The 24,241-nt window shown below is 39.8% G+C and overlaps 1 protein-coding gene across 4 annotated transcripts; it reads left to right on the top strand.

The window, feature by feature from the left end:
* The first annotated feature begins 302 nt into the window (after positions 1-302).
* SF3B1 (splicing factor 3b subunit 1) lies at positions 303-23,717 on the top strand. Of its 4 annotated transcripts, XM_063400221.1 has the most exons (25): positions 304-458; positions 6,166-6,332; positions 8,268-8,369; positions 9,053-9,167; positions 11,002-11,081; positions 12,237-12,404; positions 12,550-12,784; positions 13,409-13,621; positions 14,022-14,143; positions 14,769-14,966; positions 15,057-15,158; positions 16,449-16,628; positions 17,042-17,128; positions 17,255-17,525; positions 17,800-17,945; positions 18,033-18,179; positions 18,333-18,458; positions 18,845-19,066; positions 19,311-19,493; positions 19,586-19,697; positions 19,783-19,903; positions 20,183-20,314; positions 21,183-21,455; positions 21,922-22,138; positions 23,086-23,717. In XM_063400221.1, the coding sequence occupies exons 1-25, from the start codon at positions 431-433 to the stop codon at positions 23,242-23,244; spliced, it is 3,906 nt and encodes a 1,301-aa protein (XP_063256291.1). In that variant the 5' UTR covers positions 304-430; the 3' UTR covers positions 23,245-23,717. The 4 variants fall into 4 exon arrangements, 2 of the variants coding, with proteins under 2 accessions (XP_063256291.1, XP_063256292.1); XM_063400222.1 differs by lacking the exons at positions 304-458; positions 6,166-6,332; positions 8,268-8,369; positions 9,053-9,167 and adding an exon at positions 9,233-10,688; XR_010080742.1 differs by lacking the exons at positions 12,550-12,784; positions 13,409-13,621; positions 14,022-14,143; ... (14 more) ...; positions 21,922-22,138; positions 23,086-23,717 and adding an exon at positions 10,633-10,688 and having other exon boundaries at positions 303-458; positions 12,237-12,298.
* Positions 23,718-24,241: the final 524 nt, after the last annotated feature.

The following is a 24,241-nucleotide window of genomic DNA, read 5'->3' as shown; positions in this document are numbered from 1 at the left end:
CAATAAAACATGTATCTGCTTTACTCTGATATCTAGCGATCCGCCTGTTGGTAACTGGGCCAGTCACCCTGACCAGATGAAACGCGAGTCAAGCAGTTTGGCAAACAGAGCTGGGCACCCAAATTCCAGCGGGCCCGGCCCTCAGTGGCTGTGGGACGGAAGTTTTCAGGAACCGCTCCCATATTTGGTGCTTCCATTCCCCCTCCGCTCTCACCGGAAGTGCCCTCACGGAGGGCTGGGCTCAGCTCGCGCCCCCTCCGCTCTCCGCATGGCTATTGGCTGAGCGCGCCGTCCATCAGGTGGTGGGCGGGGCTTGCCCCCGCCCGCGGGACGGCGGCCGCGCCTGCGCACTGGCGGCTCTGGCGTCCCCGTGTGGCGGAAGCGACGAGGCCGCGCCAGTTCCGCCTCGGCGTCGTTGGCGCTGCACAAAATGGCGAAGATCGCCAAGACCCACGAAGGTAAAAATAGCCCTGAAGGCCTCATGTCCGCGCCCGCTGGGGCCGCGCTTGGACATCGTCCGCTGCTTGTGTTTCTCCCCGGCCCCGGGCAGCGTCAGGCGCGGCTCGTCGGGCGGGGGCCGGGCGGGCCGGGCCTGTGTGTAATGGCGGCTGCGCTCGTCAGCACTGTGCCCGGGCCGGGCGGGGGACGGGCATGAGGGGGAGCTCTCGCTTTGCTGCCGTGGGACGGAGCGGCGGCCAGGCCTGTGCGGAGGAGCTCGGTCGCTGAACTCCCTGCCCCTGGCCTCCTTCCGCCCATCGAGCCGGCGCGCGGTGAAAACCCCGCGGTGCTGATGCGAGTTTTGCATCAGAAATACCAACAGCGCACGCTTATTCCCCTGCCCGAGCCCTTTGGCCTCGGTAAACAGGAGGCGGAGAGGGCGGGAGAGCGGGTGTTGCCCGCTGGAAGCGGCGCGGCCCGAGCTGATGCTGAGCCGTCGCGGTGCTTGCTGAGAAAAGTGCCCCGAAGGAGGGGAGAGATCTCTGAGCAATGTTCGAGCTGCCATTTTACACAGCCTTCCTGCCGGCCGGGTGTTGACGTAGGAAAGCGGCTCCGAGCGATTTGGCGGCTCAGGGCTTTCCCCGGCGCTGTGGTCTTGTCGAAGGTGCCGTGTGCCTGTGCGCGCCGCTGCTTCAGCTCTTCTCAGAGTGAATCAAAGCTCTCTTTGTGGGCATTGGCTGCGGCTTGCCCTGAGCTTACGCATTTTCAGGCACCGAAGAATAATTTGTAGAATTACACTGCTTCTGTGTTTTTGCCTTGGGGTTTTTCACTTGTGTTTCTTTATACCATAGGTGATCTGCTGTATATTGCCTTAATTTATATGCGTCATTCACTAATCGAAAATTACCTCTGGGTAGTGGTTGTGCACTGTGAGGTAGGCAGGGCACCCAGGTATTCATCGTCTTTCAAGATTTTTTTTTTTTTAATTTTTTTTCGGTTTTGCACTGAAAAAACTTTTCAATTGGAAGCCATCATCTGCCATGGACGTGGGGTTAATGTAGTCTTTAACACTACAGACCTAATCTGATTTTAGGGATGAAGAAAAGCTTCAACTGTTGTCCTTTAGTTTTGTTTTTTTTTTAATCTTTTTTTTAGAGTTCTAGGGGATTTTGCTATAATTACAGAAATTATCTTATCCTTTGTTTATGTGGTGAGACATGCATGAGGGTTGTGTGAGATAGTACCCATCAGAGTGCTCTGCCTCTTCTACTACCTAAAGAGATTTTTGTCATAAAATAGTAGAATTTTTGATGTTTGTTGTTGGTTTTTTTCCCCAAGCTGAAGATGCTTATTTATTGGAACAAATGGTGATGCATTGACTTCAGTGAAAATATTGACATGTTTTCTCTTGCTTCTAGTTGCACGTGTTTTGATTAGTGTTGTATCAGAGCAGGTTTTAAGTGGAAGGGTAGTTAAATAAAAAATACATATTAAACAGGGTGTGATCACATAAGGGTCTTTCCCAGCATGAAGGCATTAGCTGAGCAGCTTGATTGTTTTGCTTCCAAGTTCTGTCCTATCTTTTTTCAGTTCCTCACTAATCTTTCTAATTGAGTTGTTTGTTACTAAATCGTTTTAAAGTATTTTTAATGTATTTGTACTGTTTGTTAAATACTTATTGATTGATGTGTTCAAGATATAGCTTGAAAGAGGCATCAGAACAGTTGGAGGTTGTGTCAGCTACATGGTTAAAGGGGCTGAAAAATAAAGTTTCAAGTGGCAGCTTGTAAAGCCTCAGTAAATGTCTGAGCTTTCAATGCCGTTGAAGGTCGTTTTTAGTTTACATTTTTTTCTTGCTCAGAAAAGAACAGAAATCTTCAAACATAATGGATCCAACATGTAAGAGTGCTAAAGTTGCTAAACATAAAGCTGTGCAAGAGCAAATGAAATGTGCAAAAACATGATAAGACATGAAAACATAGAACCTGTTTACTCTGTAAAATACCTCTCCGGCACAGGGTCTTCTCTCTTTTTTTAAGATTTAGAGTAGAGCTACACGTGTGGTAACAGAGCACATACTTAGAGAAAACCTCTCTGTGAGCGAGATGTTCAGAGACTTCAGTTTCACGTGTGTTGACTTTAATAATATTCAGCATTTATGGTACGTTTCAAATCAATTGCACATTAAAGTTACTTCTGTTAAAATACCAAAATATATAAATAATAGAGTAAAATACGGAAAAGGGATGACCAGTGGAATATTGTCCCCCTCCTCTTTTTTCCCCCCCTGTATCCCACTCCCTTTACTGTTTCTCTCTTTGTGAGTGAAGTTTCCATTTTGTCCTGCTTGACTAAGCCATTAAACAAGTAGTTTGGTTTGCACAATCTATCTTTAAGCTTGTGATTACTCTTTCTTAATTTGCTTTTTATTAAAGAGCTTTGTTAAATATGGTGTGAGCTTTTTCAAGGAAGTACCAGTTAGCTCAAGGAAGCTAACGGGCACATCTTGAATGTCAAAATAGCATTTTCCACCTAAATATGTGATGCTTTCCAAGCACAGGCTACCTGTGGCTATAGGCCCCCTTGTTCAAGGGCTTTTATGGGATGTTCTCTCTACAGTGCTTCGTTTAAATTGGCACCTGGAGGCTGTATGGAATTAGTGAAAAAATAGGGTGGCCATCAGTAAGGTTCATTGAGCCTATATACACCTTGTTTTCTGTATAGATAACCCAGCAGGTTTTGCTGTAGGAAAACGAGAAACTGGCAACAGATGTAATCCCTGTAATTAAAGAAGGCCAATCATGAATGAGACCTCTACCCTCTTCATGAATTATAGCTGTTTTAAAAATGTTAGAGGACAAGGCCTTGGTATGTTAAGTGTTGGTAAGAACTATCAATAGGAAAATATTTTTGTTTTGACACTTTTACTGCAATCCCCTAATTGTTTTACTTAACTCTGTTGGTGACAGTAGAGGTGGGAGGCCACAGGAGCAAATCTCTGTGGCTCATCCTGCAGTTCGGGGGACTTGTTGGTGTGCTGTGTGTTGGAGCTGTGTGGTCAGGTTGGTTCAGTGAACAGGTGATGGTAGGGCGTGATGGTCCTGTAGGGAAGATCTGTAGGTTTTTTTCATATTGAAGTTGGTTACAGCTCGGGATGTTCAGTCAGGCCTTAGTGTGCCACTAAAGAGGCAGGGTGTTTGTTGTTCCACTAACTGCTCTTTGGGAATAAGGGAAACGCTGGGGTTTCTCTCACATCACCCACTTGGTGCTGGTAGCATTGTCCGAGGTAGAGATGGAGCTCCAGGTGTTCCCTTCCACCCCAGTGCTGCAGTGCACCAGGCTGCAAAAGGATCAGGAGCTGCATCTGCGAAAAAAATCTGTGGAGAAGGTACTTGAGCTGCATTGGCTCTGTAGCCATGCCATAGGATGATTCCACAGAAGTGGAATACTTTAGGAGGACACTGTAAGTGCCTCTGAAGGCAATCAGAGACCTCTGTGGGCAAGAGAAAGTTCCCTAATTTGGCAGTAGTTTCTTTCTGCTGCTTCTCCAGGAACTAACGCATAGGGGAACAATGCGTTCCAAGTTCTGGGCTCACAAGAATCCCCTGGGCTGTGCAGGATTTTAGAGGCAGCAGGATGTACCTGCAGGCAGGATTAAGGAGGTGCTCATGGCCAACAGTATAAGGCTTTTGTGAGCTTTCAGCTTCTCATGAGCTTAAGGCATCACGAGTTTCTGTAACACAGAGGTAACTGTCCAAGCTGCTCTGCGCTAGAAAGCTGCAAAAGTTCAGTGGAAGCCCTGAAGTGACTGGAGCAAGATTCTCCTTATCAGCCTTTGGGGTATACATTCTGTGTGTGGAACTCTTGATGAGTTTAGAAACACATTTCTGCTGGATTTCCTCATTAGACAGACCAGTGCAGGAATTGCTGGTTGGCTGCCAGGTTTTTGGTGCTTCACGTGAAGTCAGTGTTTCTTTTTGACTAAGTGAACACTGGTCTCACTCATAGCTGTATGGCAAAGATTTGTCAGGTAAAACTCCATTGAGTTGCCTCTCTAGAGAACATGCCTTTGTACAGGAGGCACAGTTTGGCTTACAGTGGGTTTGTGGTTGTTGTTTTTTTGTTTTTGTTTTTGTTTTTTTGGTTAGTGGCAATCTGTGATAAGAAAAGGACTGTGACGTTAAGGCTTGAAGTTTGCACTGTTGACGTTTCAAACTTTTAAAGCAAGCAATTCTGATCCAATAATTTGTATTAGTCATAATCTTAGCTTTAAAAAAAAGTATTCTTATTTTTCAGGTTTCTATCAGGTGTTGCATAACATTGCATAGTGTCTTTTGCAAGATGGCTTGATGGTAAAAATGTGTCAAATTTATTCATCCTGAAAAGAGAAGTGAGCAACAGTAGTAAACAATTATTAAATACTCAGGATTCAGGATTATTTGTGAACAAAATTTCCTGTAGGGTGGTGTGGTGTTGTTGTTGTGGTGTTGTTGGTGTTGTTTTTTTTTTTTTTTTTAATTTTATTTTAAATTTATTAATTTCTGTTAATCTAGCAGATAATACCACTTCAGGTGGGAGAGGGTGAATCCCAGAGTTACTGATGTTGAAAGGGTCTCTGCGTAATCCAATTCTTCCTCTCAGCCATGATCCTTTGTATTCCTGCAGCAATGAAATGCAACTCTTGGGGGTTTTCTTGACTATTAAAGTAAAGACTATTAAAGTTTGATCTAGTGTAATTTGCACTGTATGGATTATTGTCTTTCCATATAATGTAAACTCAAAATTCACATGAAAACAATAATTTTTACACAGCTGTGCCTTGATATATCCACAGTTACATTTGCTGAAGATAGTTGGATTACTGCAATTTATTTTTGTGTTGCCTTATAACAGATGGGAAGAAGGCATGGTTTAATATTGTTCCTTGGATTAAGAAGTTAATGTTCTTTCTGAAAGTACCAAATTTCTAAGGTCGAAGATGGCCACCAGGGTTGATTAGAGTCAGATCCTGATACAGCACAAGAATGACAAAGCTTCCATTTGTCCTGTTTGAAGGATGTTTTGTCATCCAGAAGAATAGTAGTCTTCAAAGATGGTGCTGCACCAGGAATAATGATGCATAAATAACATTTCAGCTGCCAAAGTGAAAAGAAACTGGTACTAAATTTTGGGGGTTTTTGTTAACTTGTTATGCAATGGCATATTAGAGTTGGGCTTTTTATTTACTTCTTCAAAGATAGTATAGTTTTGCAATATGTTAGAAAACACAATACAATATTGTTTTGTTAAATCTCAGTTTTGAGAACCTGTGCAACAATTCTTTTGAACAGAGTTGTTTAAATTAGCAAAACTGGTGATAACTTGTGAAAGACTTTTTTAAATGAGAGGATTACATTTATTGTGAAAGGGTTTTGTTAGTGTAGTGTTGAGAAATACTGCTGTGGTGTAAATGACCTCCACTGCTATTTCTGTTGGAAAATGAGATACGGTAACATGAGTTAAATAGTTTGCTTTAAGCCATGCAATTAAAGTACTCTGTGCTGGATCATTACAGTGTGAGGAAAAGCTGTTTATGAATACCAGCTTATGAACTATGATTTTATAGTTTTGTGTGTCATATATGTTTATTTCTTTAATTATAATCTTTCAGGTTGGGCAAAAGACTCTGCTGTACTACACTTTGTATGTATGTGTAACAAGAGTTTTGTATGTGTGTCTTTACCCTAGATATTGAAGCACAAATTCGAGAAATTCAAGGAAAAAAGCCTGCTCTTGATGAAGCACAAGGAGTAGGCCTTGATTCCACAGGATATTATGATCAAGAAATTTACGGTGGCAGTGACAGCAGATTTGCTGGATATGTCACTTCTATTGCAGCAACTGAATTGGAAGATGTAAGTGATTTTATTTATTTTGTTTGTTTCGGGCATGCGGTGTAATTATTTCAGAATCGATTTTGAGTAATTTTTAGACGCAGTTGCTTGAAGTGAAGCCAATTTTCATTAAAGCTGTAGTGGACCAAGCGTGCTGTATGTGGGGAGCACGTAATCGTGAAATGGTTTGGGTTGGAAAGGGCCTTGAAGATGATTTTGTTCTGACCCTCTTGCCATGGGCAGGGACACCTTTCACTAGACCAGGTTGCTCAAAGCAGCATCCAACTTGGCTCTGAATGCTTCCAGGGATGGGGCATCCACAGCTTCTCTGAGCAGCCTGTGCCAATACCTTGCCACTCAGAAAAGAATTATTTTCTTAATATCCAATCTAAGCCTGCTCTCTTTCAGTTAGAAGCCATTTCTCCTTGTCCTGTCACTACATGGTCATGTAAAAAGTCCCTCTCCAGCTCTCTTGTAGGCTCCCTTCAGGTTCTGGAAGGCTGCAATTAGGTCACCCTGGAGCCTTCTCTTTTCCAGGCTGAGCAAACCAAACACTCTCAGCCTTTCCTCAAAGGAGAGATGCTCCATTTCTCTAATCTCTTGGTGGCCTCCTCTGGAGTCACTCCACCAGGTCCCTGTTCTTCCTATGCTGGGGTCCCCAGAGCTGATGCCGTGTTCCAGGTGGGATCTCAGAGCAGAGGGGCAGAATCCCCTGCCTTGCCCTGCTGCCCATGGGGCTTTGGATGCAGCCCAGGGCACCTTTGGCTTTCTGGGCTGAAATCTCACATTGCTGGGTCATGCCCAGCCTTCCCTCCACCAGCTCCCTCCAAGTTCTTCTTGTCAGAGCTGTAGTTCTAAGTCTATTTAATGAATTTTGCTTTGCGAGCCTTGTAGGCCCAAGAAGGCAGTAAAAATTTGTGGCCTGGTACTTAATTATTCCAGTCAAGGCTAACATTAACTTTGTTCTGTTACCGCTGCCAGGATTACAAATTGCAGTTAAAAAATTAATAAAACTTTGGCCAACAAACTTTAGTGACTGTTGTAAGATTTCTGGTTCAAATTTCAGTGCTGTTTTAAAGAATTGGCTTTTTCACTGTGTTGTGTTCTCTTTATGTATCCTGCTTGTAAGATTACCTTATGTTAATTTCTAAAACTTTGGACCATATTTTCAGTTGCAGGAACGGTCAGATGTCTAGGCCTTATCATAAGCACATAGGCAACTGTCTTACACTGAGAGAATTCTATTTCTAAGAATGAGGAAGATTGTTTCATTTAGTACTAGTTGATACATGAGGTGTTTTTTTAGTGATGTACTTGTGTCATCCACAGAGTTCTAAGGATGCCTTATTAAAAATTTCTCTTACTCTGGGGCTCACTGAAAAAGTTTCATAGTTTTATGAGCAGTTTTTCTTTGGGTTACTGTAAATAATTGAATAGAAACTGACTACTGATACAAAAAAATAGCAGAAGCAAGTGCTTGTTACTGCCACTGTGACTGACTAAGTATAACTAAACTAACATGAATCTTTCTGAAATTTTCACTGTTTCTGAAGCTTTTTAATAGGGTTATTAAATCTTGTTCCATATATGTATAGCTGACTTGTAAGAAAAATAGTTCGATTATCTCTGCATTGGTTCTCACATGCCAACTAGAGAACTGTAATGGTGGTGCTAATATGAAATACAGATGTTTTGTCTAATTAGTGTAGATAGCATACTTGATTAAGTGTAGCATACTGAAGAATACTGGAGCCTTCTTAGTGATATGAGCAGGTTTATGTGATTCACCAATTTGGGAATAATAAGAAAAGCTGTAGGAGAAAGCTTGCTAAAATTTTGAATTACCTCTTCTACTTGTCCATTTTTATCTTTTCTATGACCACGGCATGTTCATTTGATGTTAGTTTATCTAAATATAATACCAGCATGACAAATGCACCATGTCTTTACTGACAGGATGATGATGACTACCCTTCCACAAGTTTGCTTGGCCAGAAGAAGCCAGGATACCATGCTCCAGTGGCATTGCTTAATGACATACCACAGTCTACTGAACAGGTACGTCTTCATTGAAGGCAGAGTAAAATACTCCTGTAAGCAATGAGGACAAGAAGTGTTATTAGCAGGTTTTGTTTTCTGGAAATATAAAATGTATGTAAAGAGCTGTGTTTTTTAAAAGTTGCTGTAAGCTTGTTACTGCTTTAGTTTGGAATTCCGCAGGGTGATAAAGATTGGCACTTGTGCGTGTAGAGCCAACATGAATATAGAGACTAAACTACTGAGATTTTTAAAAATTTAAATCAAATACTTCATTAATTTAAAATAATGGGGAAACTTAATATCCTTTATACTTCTCATTTTTTAAGAACAGTGTAATCACCTAAGTTTTATATTCCTGGGGTATTTTTGTTTGAAATTTAAAAGAACAAGAAGTAGCATCGAGTCACCCTGTTAAAAGAAGGGGAAGTCTACAGCATGAAATGCTTTGGTGACAAGTGAATAAACTCTTAAAATACCTATTTTTTATCAGAAATTATTTCACAAGAAGTTCTGTGTTTAAAAAACTGAAATTCTAGTTAGGAAGTAAAGTTTAAGTTTGTATAGTGTTTTGACATTTCCTGCATAGTTGAGGCAAAAAATAATGTAAGTCTTTTTAATAATACTGAAAATGAATACAGTACCAGACACTTTTCATATCAGTATTCATAAATCTGTGACTAACAGGCTTTCTTGGTTTTTAGTATGATCCTTTTGCAGAACACCGTCCTCAAAAGATTGCGGATCGGGAAGATGAGTACAAAAAGCACAGGCGGATGATGATAATTTCACCTGAGCGTCTTGATCCTTTTGCAGATGGTAATTTATTTTGGCTTTTCTATACCCTTCATGAAATTTTTGTCTTTAATTGTCTTTAGCCCTTTGATTTCTGTTGGCATGCTTATAAACTTAGTTTTGTTTTAAACATCCCCTTTTCATAGAGATTTGGTTGAAAATTTAGATGCCATATTCTTCATCTTTATAATACGAGTTTTCTTTCCAGGTAGAAGGACAAGAAAATTGTCAATGAGCCATTGCCATAGAAACACAAAGGGTTAAAGGTTTCTCTTTTCATTTCGTTTTGGGTTGTGCGTTGTGCTTTGAACAACTTGTGTATTGAGTGCTCAGATTCATTCAGTACCTTGATAGTTTTCATTCCAAGTTATAGCATTACAGGGTTACTGCTTTTGAAATGCTAGTAGAGCACCTAATTCTTACCATCCTATGTAAATTTTAGGTGGTATAGCTAAAAGAATCAAAAGCATATATAAGACTTTGATACTATCAGTAGTTCAAGTCTGTTCTGATAATTTTAGAATGCAAGTCAGGAGAAGGGGTGTTAGTGGGTCTGAAATTTTCTTCAGGTGAGTGAGTTTCACGTGTGGCAATAAGGTGCCTGTTGGCTTAAAATTAGTAGCTATTTTGCAGGTTTTGCAAATGAGAATTTCAGCCTGCATGAATTAATAGGGATATTAATTATTTTACTTGCTTAATTGTAATTGATATAAACATGTATTGTCAGAATTCACAGGCCCATACTAACTGTCCTTAATTTCTTTCCTACAGCAGTACTGCTATATGCCAGTCCTGTCTGCATTCTTAAGGGTGCAGTTCAACACATCCTGTGTAGATTATGGTGAAAAAGTATTCCAAAGGAAAGTCCTATCAAAGCTAGTGTCAGAAAGACACAGCCAATTGGGCAGTGATCTTCAGCATAGAAATGTTTAAGAAGTTTATTTTTTTCCCTGAAGTATAATAGCTATACCACTTGTATAGCAAATCTGCACATTTTTCTTAAAGAAAAGTGTTTTTCTTGACAAGTCTCATTTCTATAAAGTTGGGCTTCTTTTAAAGTATTTAAAAACTCAATTAATGCAAAATACAGAGCATAAAACAACATATGGTGTACAAAACCCATTACCTGTGAGTATTGTTGTGGTGGTGTATGTACTGTATTGCATTCAGCTCCCAATCACAAGTGTCCCTTGAGAAGAGAAGAGGGGGAAAGTCTTATCAAAGAGTATTTTGGGGTTTTTTATTTTGTTTTATTTTTATTTTTAATGAAGCCCTGTTACAATATGACACTAGAAGGTCTGTGAGACATGTCCAGATTTGTCAAACTTATAAATGGGTCTTTATGATAAAACAATTTAAACATTACTTAGGTATGCAATAGTTATTTATAGTCAGATAACAAGTAGGATTTAACAGCTTACACAAGGTAATGTTTTGATTATAAATATCTTTCCAAAGTGTTACTAATGGTAAAGAGATAATTTTCTAGGCTTCTATTCTGCTGCTTGAAGTCAGAACTGCTGATGGAGACAAAGGCACGAAAGTGTACGTATTCCGGATTAGCAACCCAGGAACCCATCACTTCTGAAGACTCTTAACTGTGTTGTCATTTTATCATTTTTATCGGCTTTAAAATATTTGTTTGAAACTGCAGTAGTTATGTTTGTGTTCAAACAGGTTAAATTGATCAGCAAACTGAATAAACGTAAGATACATGTAATTTTAAAAATTTTCGATCAAAAAGTAAAATTAAATGATCATGGAATAATATAATACTAGAGCAGGACAGTAGAAGTCCATAGTTTCTGCTTATCCTGTACTCATTGTGCTCCATTCCTGTTGCTGTTCTCTTCTGCAGGAGGGAAAACTCCAGACCCTAAAATGAATGCCAGAACATACATGGATGTTATGCGTGAACAGCATTTAACAAAGGAAGAGGTGTGTGGAGGGCAGGGTTTTCCATTTGGATTGATTTTCATGTTACAGCCTTTGAAAGCACGTTTAAAAAGTGGGAACATAAATTCTCCTGACTTTGTCTTGAATTAAAAGCCCTGTTCTTTGGAAAATCATGTTCTTCATATGTTGAAAGTCAGTAGAATTTAAAGATGAAAGCTTTAAAAAACATTTGTTCTATCTAATACTTAAGCAATGCAGGGGAAAATAGTCTCAATATATTTTAATCTGGATTTTTTTGTAGAATTTGGACCTTTTCTTGTTGATTGTTTTCAGAGGAGGAGAGGAAAAAATCTAACAGCAATTGAGAATTACTCAGTGTGAGAAATGTTTGTTTTTGTGAGCTTTATGTATAGAAAAGCCAGGGAGGTTTTAAAAGGCTATTGATGAGGTACCTACAGCAGATGTTGCAGTACTAAGACTGAGTATAAGATCGGCATTTGGTTTTAAATATATAAAAAAAAAGAGAAAAACCAAAAACATGCTTTAAAATTTATTTTAATAGTTTAAAAGATAATGGTAATATGAACAAATTTCTTGAGTGATACGTACAGTACCACCTTGCTAATTGGAGCAAGACCTTGTAGTTCCAGTGACTTCTAACATTGATTTGTCTTGAGTGAGGAATTAGTTCATAATTTTGACAGGATTGGTGCTTATGGATCCATTGATAAGTGAAAACGGTCTCAGTGTGCTGTTATAGCAGTATCATCTTAGGATTTAAAATAAGAATTTCAGGGGGTTTTTATGTCATGGGATGTAGTTCCCGTGAACATGTTTTCTAAGTCACCCACCTTTAGTTTACTGAAGTGGTACTTACTTGGAACAGGTGGGTAATGGTCTTAAGGCATATATACCTATCAGTGACAGAAACTGATAGCTTTCAAAGTTCTCTGTGCATTTGCATTTGCTGTAAGAATGGCTTTTATTGAAAAATTAATTTAAAAACAGCCCCTCAAACACAGCTGCTCTGTCAATATATGAGATTTTGAAACAAAGAGTGGCCTTGAAATGAAAGCAGTAGCTAATTGCAGGTTATTTGAGCAAAACCTCAAAAAAAGCATAAAAAGATACTGAAAAACTCTTCTAAAGGTATAATTTGAAGAGTCCTTATGTTTTCCTTTTTGTGCTCTTGAACAGAGGGAAATTAGGCAACAACTAGCTGAAAAAGCTAAAGCTGGAGAGCTTAAAGTCGTCAATGGAGCCGCTTCTCAGCCACCTTCAAAACGCAAACGGCGTTGGGATCAGACAGCTGATCAGACTCCTGGTGCTACTCCTAAAAAATTGTCCAGTTGGGATCAAGCAGAGGTAATGACGTAGTGCTTATCAGCTGTCTGCAGAAGACACGATCTGTGCTAATCCTCCTGAGTGTCAGAAGTTACTGTACTTAGAACAGCTTGCAATCTTTTATTGTATAGGATGAGATACTAATACTTTTGGTTTTGTCTTGTAGACTCCTGGACACACCCCATCTCTGCGATGGGATGAAACTCCAGGCCGTGCAAAGGGTAGTGAAACTCCAGGTGCCACCCCAGGCTCCAAGATCTGGGATCCAACTCCCAGTCACACACCAGCAGGAGCTGCGACACCCGGCCGGGACACGCCTGGTCACGCAACGCCAGGCCATGGAGGTGCCACTTCCAGTGCACGGAAAAATCGATGGGATGAAACCCCCAAAACAGAAAGAGGTATTTATGGCAAGCTGGGAGGTGCATAACAGGTTTTGAATGGTTCATTGTACTGGGTTTTTCCACCTTACTTAAACAGTGAGTTCAGAAGCCGGGCAAGAAGTAATTATGTTCTGACATCTAGTGGCTGATGTGAGGAGTTGTTCTTGTCTGAGTTCTCAGCATTGGGTTCTGCCTGTGCTTGAGTGGCATCCATGAAAGTATCTTGGCTCAAATATGGAACCACAGTTTTGTCTTACCTAATGACTGCTGCAGATTGGGATATTAATGTATAAAGAACACAGTAAAGAAGCACACATTGAATTACTTTTCATAATATGTTTGTGTGTGTTGTTTTTTATTTGTTTGGGGGGTTTTAAGAGGTTGTTGTTAAAACAAATTTGAGAAGCATCTCACCTGCCTAATTTAAATTTCACTCTTGTGTCAGAAAACAGTGAAACGCTTGTTACCTAATTCCTAGAATATCTGATTAGTTCTTTTCTTTTTTTAGAATCTTATATTTTTAATGCTAAGGTTCAGCAAGAAGATGACACTTTTTTCTGAACATGGATTTGAATATTGATAGTATAGTTGGAGTATGTACTGTTCAGCTTTCTGAGAAAGTTGGGTTTCTTTTTTCCTTAGATACCCCGGGCCATGGCAGTGGCTGGGCTGAGACACCTCGTACAGATAGAGGTGGGGACTCCATTGGTGAGACACCAACCCCAGGAGCCAGCAAAAGGAAATCACGCTGGGATGAAACACCTGCCAGCCAGATGGGCGGCAGCACTCCTGTTCTGACACCTGGCAAGACACCCATCGGTACACCAGCTATGAACATGGCAACCCCTACACCAGGTGAGCTCAGTCCCTTGCCTAAGGCTTCACTTTGTATTGTGGGAATGAAGCATTTGCTTTTGTGTTGTCTTTTGAAACAGACTTCTGCCCAGCGTGCTCTCCTGCCTGTAGGAAAGCAGTCAGGGTATGCTTAGTTTATAGTTTTTGTGGCAGTGTCCACAGCAACTCATTTCTGGAGAGAAATGGAGATTAAGATTACATGTCTGTTGCTGTTCAGTTTAGTTGGTAAAAAAAATTGATAAAAGGCTGTGTGAAAGTTTAATATCTTATTTGGCTACCAAGTTCAGATGCTATGGAAACTTTGACTCAAGAGAGCATTTAAAAGTTAAGTAAACAAGTCATCTGCTTCTGTATACAAAAGGATTTTTAAAAATACTTTTTTAAAAACTTTTGAATATAGGTCACATCATGAGCATGACTCCTGAACAGCTTCAGGCTTGGCGCTGGGAGAGGGAAATTGATGAGAGAAACAGACCGCTTTCTGATGAGGAATTGGATGCTATGTTTCCTGAAGGATATAAGGTAATTCATCTGGATAAAATACAGCAGACCGTGATGAAGTTTCTTTCCTGCCAGGAATTACTGATTTTTCTTTTCCCCAGAAGTAGAATGTTTCACATTAAGTATTGATTATTGATTGTGCACATTTGTTTGACTTGGTTACCGACTTATTGTAAATTCCTTAGGAAGGGGGGGTCTGAAGGTGATCCCACAGGCAAATCACTGCTGTGCTTCTCAGTGCTGGAAATGCCTGTCAAGGGCAGAAATGTACTCTGTGTGGACTGATAGAAATGGTAGGTCCACAAACATGCAAGAGGGTCACACATACTGAGACAGCAAGTGTAGTATGTTGATTCATTTATTGAAGTGCTTCTTTAATCCTAGGAGACTTCACAATTTATTATCCAGGCTCTCAGCAGTGGGAGTGAGCTTTCTTCTGAAATGTTGTCAGTACAGGATAAGTGCAAATACAAGCTGTCAGGGTTAGTTTGTATTGCTGGGAACATGGGATCTGTTGTATGCAATAACACACAAATCCCCAGACAAATTAAGTGAAAGCTACAACTTCAAGCAATGTTTTGTATTTGATGGCTTCTTCTTTTTATATCTGTTGCAATTAAAACGAGTTTTTTTCTTCCTTCTTTAGGTTCTCCCGCCCCCAGCTGGTTACGTGCCCATCCGTACTCCTGCCCGGAAGCTGACGGCGACTCCGACGCCGCTGGGGGGTATGACGGGATTCCACATGCAGACAGAGGACCGCACCATGAAGAGTGTGAACGACCAGCCATCGGGCAACCTGCCCTTCCTGAAACCAGATGATATCCAGTACTTCGACAAGCTGCTGGTAAAGGACCTTTCACTCACGCTGATGGAACTTCCCTGTTTTCTTTTGATTGTGTAGCAATGCCCATTTATTTGTCTGGAATTATTCTAGGTTGATGTTGATGAATCGACGCTGAGTCCTGAGGAACAGAAGGAGAGAAAAATAATGAAATTACTTCTGAAAATAAAGAACGGCACACCTCCCATGCGAAAGGTAAGACGAATTGTCAGATACATTTATGTAATCTCATTTTTCAAAAACTGGTGTTTGTTTTCAGGTTAACCTCAGTTGTCTGTGGGATTCTCTTGAAGATAAATCTCCTAAGCCTTGCTGTCTACTGTGGCTTAAACCCCACTGGTAACTAAGCCCCGCACAACCGCTTGCTTCTCCCCCCACTTCCCATAGTAGGATGAAGGAGAGAATCAGAAGAGTAAAAGTGAGAAAACTTGTGCACTGAGATAAGAAGATTTTGTTAATAATAGTAAAGGAAAATAACAGCAAAATATATATAAATAAACCTCAAGAAAACAAGTGATGCAGATAGAAGACAGTTGTTCATCACCAACCAAATGATGCCCAGGCAGTCCCCTAGCAGTGACCCTTGGCCAGCTTTCCTCCTGGCTTGTATGCTGAGAATGGGGCCATATGATGTAGAGCATCCCTTTGGGCAGTTTGGGCCAGCTGTCCTGGCTGTGTCCCATCCCAGTTTCTTGTGCCAATCAGCCTTCTCAGTGGTGGGGTGGGGTGAAAGGCACAAAAGGCCCTGACTCTGTGTAAGCCCTGCTTTGCAGTAACTAAACATCCCTGTGTTATCAGCACTGTTTCCAGCACAAATCCAGAGCACAGCCCCATACTAGGGTCTGTAAAGAAAATCAACTCAATTCCAGCCAAACAGCACACTATATTTAGTGCTTTTTTTCTTCCTCTTGTATATCTGTGTAGCTTTTTGTTATTCAGTATAATTGAGCACTGCTGCTCTTCTGACAGTAATATCAGTCACTAAATGGTGTAGGGCTTGTATAATTACTTTTTTTACAATTATGAGAAACCGGATTTACAGTGTTTTGCTTTTTAACTTCCTGGATTTTGCTTCTTACACTTAAGTTAGTTACTTAGTGTAGCTCTTATTTAAATTTTGACCTTAAGCATTTAGGCAGCATAATAGCACTCCTCTGCAAATACTTTAAACTGTCCAAGCACCAAGGTGCCTGGATGCAAGCAAGGGCTGTGAAGCTATTTTCCAAATGGAGCCAGTATTAGCTCAGGAGTTAGACTTCTCTTGTAAACTGATCTCCTGGGCACTAACAACACAATGTTTGTCATCACACATTTGTGATTTAACAGATCAGCATGAAATTGCTTGAAATAGTTTTGTGGTGGTTGGGGCAAGTATTTGGAAGCCTGTGGATGTAGTCAGTTACATTTTAACTTGGTTAATACCTATTTTATGCTTGTTCAGTGTTGTTTCCTTAGTTTAACGGCAGCTTCTCTGGTTTTGTTCAGGCTGCGTTGCGGCAAATCACTGACAAAGCTCGGGAATTCGGGGCAGGGCCGCTGTTCAATCAGATTCTGCCTCTGCTGATGTCACCAACACTGGAAGATCAGGAGCGTCACTTGCTCGTCAAAGTCATTGACAGAATTCTTTACAAACTGGATGACTTGGTCCGACCATACGTACACAAGGTCCGTTGCAGTTTGCTATTTCATCTCTGATTGGCTCTTTCTGCATTTTATGTGCATATCAGAAGAGGATGATAACATTTTTTTAAACATATTTGGCTTTCATATTTCTTAAACAAAACTTTAAAGTTTTTATAGTGTGATTGGAGTATTGAGGCATGATGTAAATATGATATATGCGTATTTGGAGGTGAGAAGGACCTTACCTGATCTAGGTAATATCTCCAGACCACATCCTTAAAGAGACTTTAGAGCCATAAAAGACAATGTGATAGATTTAATTTTTTTTTTCTGATCAGTGTAAGGCTTTAAGCTTGAATTAATGGAATCATATCTGTTTGATGGACTCTAATAAGGCTAGAAATACTATAGAAAGTCTTAATAAAAGAAAATATTAATTGGTTTGTCTTTTTCAGATCCTTGTCGTCATTGAACCACTGCTGATTGATGAAGACTACTATGCTAGAGTGGAAGGCAGAGAGATTATTTCAAACTTGGCTAAGGTAAAACTCCATCCTTTATTAAAACATGAGTTAGCTTACATATACCTGCATGTTTATAGGCATGGCAGAACAATTAACTGTGCTGTTCATCAATCCTCTCGGTGTGTTCTGTGTTTTGTCCCACAGGCTGCGGGTTTGGCAACAATGATCTCCACAATGCGACCTGATATTGATAACATGGATGAATACGTCAGAAATACAACAGCTCGAGCGTTTGCCGTTGTTGCGTCTGCTCTGGGCATTCCTTCTCTGTTACCCTTCCTGAAAGCTGTCTGTAAAAGCAAAAAATCCTGGCAGGCCAGGCACACTGGCATCAAGATTGTACAGCAGATTGCTATTCTGATGGGTTGTGCTATCCTGCCTCACCTCAGAAGCTTGGTTGAAATTATTGAGCATGGTAAGTTCTGCTTTCCCAGACAGAGTTTTTTTACCAGTTTATATCTGGAAAATTTTTCATACCTCAGTAAGGCACAGTGACAGTAGGGTCCTGGTTTTGTTGTTGCTGTGACACCAAGAAACATTTCAGCTGACTCTGAAAGGTGAATAAAAACAAATAATGGTTCAGTATTCCTGAAAATAAGTTAATCCCTTTTACACTGCTCCTCTATTTTTGCTACTTTGGACTTAAGACACGAGCACAAGAAGTGATACTAAACCCTGCTGTCTTGCAGGGCTGGTGGATGAGCAGCAGAAAGTTCGCACCATCAGCGCCTTGGCCATTGCTGCTCTGGCTGAGGCAGCCACTCCCTACGGTATTGAGTCATTTGATTCTGTCCTGAAGCCCCTGTGGAAGGGTATACGTCAACACAGAGGAAAGGTAAATCTAAAATACTTTCCTTAGTTTGAACTGCAGTGGATGTGTACCTGCTGTAAGTTATTAGACACGTATTTTGCATTTGGATAGGGTTTGGCTGCGTTTTTGAAGGCGATTGGTTACCTGATTCCACTCATGGATGCCGAATATGCAAACTACTACACCAGAGAAGTCATGCTGATTCTTATCAGAGAGTTCCAGTCTCCTGATGAAGAGATGAAAAAAATTGTGTTGAAGGTACGTCAGAATGATAGTTCAGCATTGATATTGAATATGTATGCAAAAAACCAAAAGTCCAAACCAAACAAAAGCAAAAATAACCCACCCCAAATCTCACCCACACCACACCCTACACCAGATTAAAATCACTGGCTTTTTATTTCCTGTCAGGTGGTAAAGCAGTGTTGTGGTACAGATGGTGTTGAAGCAAACTACATTAAAACAGAAATCTTGCCACCCTTCTTCAAACATTTCTGGCAGCACAGAATGGCACTGGACAGAAGAAATTACAGACAGGTATTTTTGGTGTTTTTTTTAGCTGGGAAATGATGTACAGTAGAAGAAAATGAGAATGTTCATTCAAGCTAGGTACTTACTTTGAAACTTGATTTTTGTTTGTACTAGCTATTTAGAAGTTGTGTACCTAAGAGGATTTTCAGGTTCTTAGAGGGTTGTCACAGCATTTTACATCTGTGAATGTCTTCATCAGTTGCAAGGTGGAGTGGTTCACCCCACTTATGTTCTTAAAAACACTGGATGATTTCTAAAGGTAAAATTAGTTTTTTATAATGGGCTTAACATGTTTCTTCAGACTAGGGAAATTATTTTCAAGATGTAGAAAGTAGATTTTAACTATTAAGCATAATTGTAATGCTTACTTATTTAACATTTCTGTATTTCAGTTGGTTGATACAACTGTGGAGCTCGCAAATAAAGTTGGAGCAGCAGAAATTATTTCCAGAATTGTGGATGATCTGAAAGATGAGGCTGAACAGTACAGAAAAATGGTCATGGAAACAATTGAGAAGATAATGGGAAATCTGGGGGCAGCAGACATTGATCATAAACTGGAAGAGCAGCTCATTGATGGTATTCTGTACGCCTTTCAGGAACAGACAACAGAGGTACAGCCAAGTGTTGGAGTATTCGGTTACTGTTATTGTAAGCCATCTCACTGTTGGTTTTACAGAAATGTGTGCTTCTGAGTTAGTTTTAGAATCCCTTTTTACATGTTCATTCTCTAATCAATGAAATCCGGAAGCAATCTCTGGAGTGTTAGCATTTTAAAGCAATTTTAGATTATGACAGATTTAGATAAAATGCAGTGTTGCTGTTTGTCTGATTTTCCTTTATTGTTTTTACCCTCAGGATTCTGTGATGCTGAATGGTTTTGGCACAGTGGTTAATGCTCTAGGCAAAAGAGTGAAACCCTACTTGCCACAGATCTGTGGTACAGTTCTGTGGCGTTTGAACAACAAATCAGCCAAAGTCAGGCAGCAGGCGGCTGACCTGATCTCTCGTACTGCAGTTGTCATGAAAACTTGTCAAGAGGTATGGACTTCTCTTCCAGATTCACTCTAGCAGGTCACAGTAATGAGAGGGGAGGGGAAAATTACTTTCTAACTCTTTTTACTTGGTTGTAGGAAAAACTGATGGGACACTTGGGTGTTGTTTTGTATGAGTACCTGGGTGAAGAATATCCAGAAGTATTGGGCAGCATACTTGGAGCACTTAAGGCTATTGTGAATGTTATAGGTATGTTTTTGTATTGATTACTTGGCTGTTCAAGAGTAAAATAAGAAACACTATAAACCTAAATGTGCCTCTTTAAATTCAATAGGTATGCACAAGATGACACCTCCAATCAAAGACCTGCTGCCACGGCTGACACCTATCTTGAAGAACAGACATGAGAAAGTACAGGAAAATTGTATTGATCTTGTTGGGCGTATTGCAGACAGGTAAACTGAGTAATGATAAAATGTCTAACCTTCTTTGTGGGCAATTACTGTAGCAAAAGCTCAAGTTTGGCATCTGGGTACTTATTGTCATATCTCATGATATTTCTGAAGTTGTGCCTGAAACTTGAGATATTTAGCAGATACACTGTTGAATTACCTAATAAAGGAAATGCTTAAGCTGCTAACTGTGGATAGAAAATGAACAGATGCTACAGTTTGTGGCTTTATTTAAAAACTTGTTTCATGACTGAAGAGGCAACTCATTTTATTCTTTTTCAGAGGTGCAGAGTATGTTTCTGCAAGAGAATGGATGAGGATCTGCTTTGAACTGCTTGAATTATTAAAAGCTCACAAAAAAGCTATCAGAAGAGCCACAGTGAACACATTTGGTTATATTGCAAAAGCTATTGGGTAAGTTGGTTTAATGCTTATCCACTTCTGCACACACTTACCAAACATAGTGATGATTGTTAGTTTTATGGTGGGAAATAGTTGAGCTTCTCTACATTTTATATGTGCAGACATGGTTTTACTCATTTTGAAGAATACAGTTATGTATTCTTCATTGACATGGGATGTTGCACTTCTGAATAAAATTTGTGGGCTAATAAGGTTAGAATCTTACTTGGGAGTAAGAGCTGTTGTCTCATGAATTTTTGATACTGTGATTTGCATTCAGACCCTTTTTGTATTATTTCATAAACTCTCCTTTAAATTACTTAATATTCTCTTTTTTTTTCCCCTCTCCCCCACCAAATCAGTAGTTTTTGATTTTTAAAGGTTTGTTTCCACTAAGGTCATATTACAAGTCAGCACATTGTAGAACGAAGCACAGCTGCCACCTCTTGCATGTTCTACAAGTGACTGATGACTGACTGAATGCAGATAGAGCAAGCAGCCAGGAGTGCTGTAACTGTTCTCCATGCAGGACGTAACCTATCTCTGTCATGGCTTATGGTTTTATACAAGACTGTAATTTCCTCTGGGATCAGAGTAATAGTGGGGAGTCTCTGATACCCCCCGGAGTTCACAAGAGGAAGAGCAGAGGGCAGGGAAAGAGCTAAGTCTAGATAAAGGAAAAAATGTTGTCTATGAAAATAAATCCTTCAGCTGTTCTAGAGTTTAATGTTTCATGTTTAGTGTTCAGTTTGTTTCTGAGCTCTCTAAACTTTTTGTGAGGGCTAAACCATGTTTCTCTGCCACTTGTTTGAGGCTTAAGTGTTTTTATCCAAATCCTCACTGAATCTATTGAAATGGATGCCCATGTTGTCTCTTGCAGACCTCATGATGTACTGGCCACACTGCTAAACAACTTGAAAGTACAGGAAAGGCAGAACCGAGTATGTACCACAGTAGCAATTGCTATTGTGGCTGAAACATGCTCACCTTTCACAGTGCTGCCTGCACTCATGAATGAATACAGGGTTCCAGAACTGAATGTCCAGAATGGTGTGTTAAAATCTCTTTCCTTCCTGTTTGAATACATCGGAGAGATGGGAAAAGATTACATTTATGCTGTTACACCGTTGCTTGAAGATGCTTTAATGGACAGGTGAGTGCACTTCTGTGGTACAGTTGTCCATAGTTGTATTTTTAAGTATATACCTGATCATTAATGATAGCAAATATGCATATTGTCCTTGTTTGCCAAAGGCTTTAAGTGACCAGCATAATTTGGAAGCCATTATTTACAAACAATTTGGATTATATATACTCCAATTTTACTAATAATTCTGAAGACTAAAATTATGAAAGCATCTTCAGTGAGTCAAGGCTTCTTCCATTAAAACTGCTTTTGATAATGACTTCTGTGGAATTGGTATGCAGTAATTTGTCAGAAAACTCCCATCTTTTTTCACTTCACTGATTTTTGATACTCTGCCTCTTGCTGTCAGTAAGTATGGCTTAAAAGTGTTATTAGTACTTTCAGGAAAAGTGTTACTGAAAAGAAACGCTATGCTTGTCCGATCATGTTGCTTCTAAGTGTCATTTATTAATACCCATTGTTCTCTTTGCAGAGATCTTGTGCACAGACAAACAGCCAGTGCTGTGGTGCAGCACATGTCCCTTGGTGTTTATGGGTTTGGCTGTGAAGATTCCCTTAATCACTTGTTAAACTACGTGTGGCCAAATGTGTTTGAAACCTCTCCTCACGTCATCCAGGCAGTCATGGGCGCTCTGGAGGGCCTCAGAGTGGCTATTGGGCCCTGCAGGATGTTGCAGTATTGTTTGCAGGTATGGCCTTGTGTGTGCTGTGGCAGCAGGGGCAGATCTCAGGCAGGGCTTCTTTCAGGAGACAGAAAAGTCAACTGAAAATGATTTCCAGCAAAGGAAAAACTGGCTTTTTGTCTTCAAAGTGTTATTTAAATGGGATATTCTGTGCTGAGGACATGAATAGTGGAAAGAGGCAATAAATAGAGGGTTTGGTAAAGAGAAGGCTGCTTACATCACACAACTTGTGTAGAAAGAGCAGGTAACTTAGACTATCAGTTGACTAAAATAGCCTAGCACTTTGATTTCTAAATTGGAAGCATCTCACAGATTTTGACAATGCGAACTAATGACTGAGGAGTAAATTAGCTGTGGGCAGGCTTATGACAAATAATCAGTGAGATAAATAAATGAGAGGATTAGTAGTCATGATTTGTCATTAGCCAAGAAAAACAGTGAAACTTTAGAAGAGTGCAGCACTATAAAACAGTGCTTTGATTAGACTTGATACTGCTAGATCAGACTAGGCAGTTCAGCTTCTGTAAATGTAGATGGGGTGGTAAAACCTGAAGGCTCCTTTTCCATGTAATTGCACATGACAGTGGCTGTGTTGGCTGTGGAATTAAAACTCACCTAACAGGTGGGGAGCAAGGATTAAAGTAATGCAGGTCAGGGTAGAGAAGGTGTGACAGCATTTTAATAATGATTTCCAATCAGGAAGTTTCACACTTTTGCAGTGTGGGGACCTCAGCATGAAGATAACCGACATGAGTAGGCAGGTGAAAGTCTCTTGCAGTGTATATTCTTCCAAACGCTGTTTTTATATTGTTATTATATAGAACTGTTTTTTCCTACAGCTTGTATGTCCTGCCCATTTATTAAATACATATTTTGCAATGCTTGATTAATTTCAGTAAAAGAACATTGGAACTTAAAGCTTTTGTTACATTCTGTTCTGTTCTGTTTTCTAGGGTTTGTTTCACCCTGCCAGAAAAGTCAGAGATGTTTATTGGAAGATCTATAATTCAATCTACATCGGATCACAGGATGCTCTGATAGCACATTATCCAAGAATCTATAATGATGACAAGAACACCTATATTCGTTATGAACTTGATTACATCTTATAATCTTCTTATTCAGTTGTTTGTGTTTAATGCACAGCTGTTGTTCAGTTAAATGCTTTGGATTTCATGATGTAAAATTTTAAAATTTTGGAGATCAGTGTAGAGCTGGTCAGAGGCAGAGCTAGTTATCCAGTAGCATGATTTTTTAAATATGTCCTTGTTTTTTGATGTTAAACAGTTAAAGCCAGTAGTGACCAACAAAACAGTGATTACAATGTGCTGGAGGGATTTTGTTTTGGATCCATCTTTATGAAGATTTAGATTTCATTCCTTGTGTTTAAACGAGAAGTTTATTTGAGAAATAAACATTTGTGTATAAAAACTAATTTGTGTGTGGTTTTTGGACAGAGGGGCTTGTAAAATAAGTCCCTTTGGATTAAGTATTTGTTCATGTAATGAGTAGGTGGTATAAAACATTTTAACCCTTTTTGTCATCTACTAGCTTTTGAATAAATAAGAAAAATGTACCAACTGTAGTTAATGTGTGGATCTTTGTCATGAAATAATGTTGCTGGAGCCTGGCTGATGGTTGTAGTAGTATCAGTTTATTTTTATGGAAAAAATAGTATTTAATTGCTTGTTATTATTGCTTCATATGCAGTATCCTGGTGGACATGGCTTGTTAAATTTTCAGAAGTTAAGCAGTTTTATTGTAAATTGCATTTGTAAAATCAGTTGTGAAAATTATGCTTATTGATCATATTATGTTTAAAAAGCCAGATATTTATTGGCTGTGCTGTAATTCCATTAAAGAACTAGGAAAGTTAAGTCCCCAGCACCTTAGGTGAGGTAGTTTCTAAGAAAAGCATTCTGTTTTCTCGTTTGCTTTTTGCCTTTTGTGTGTGTACGACAAAGAAAAAGGTCTTGCTATCTATCAGTAAACCACCTAAAACCCAAGGATCAATGATTTTGGTAGTAGTGTACATTACAACATGTTTGTAAGGTAGCAGGAGGCAGTAGCTGGCTGTCAGACACCTTGTTCTGCGAGTCCTTGACTCGA

Source organism: Prinia subflava, chromosome 6 (assembly GCF_021018805.1).
Source record: "Prinia subflava isolate CZ2003 ecotype Zambia chromosome 6, Cam_Psub_1.2, whole genome shotgun sequence".
In the NCBI taxonomy this organism is placed as follows: domain Eukaryota; kingdom Metazoa; phylum Chordata; class Aves; order Passeriformes; family Cisticolidae; genus Prinia; species Prinia subflava.
The sequence above is the reverse complement of the archived record's forward strand: the minus strand, read 5'-3'. Positions and strand labels throughout refer to the sequence as shown.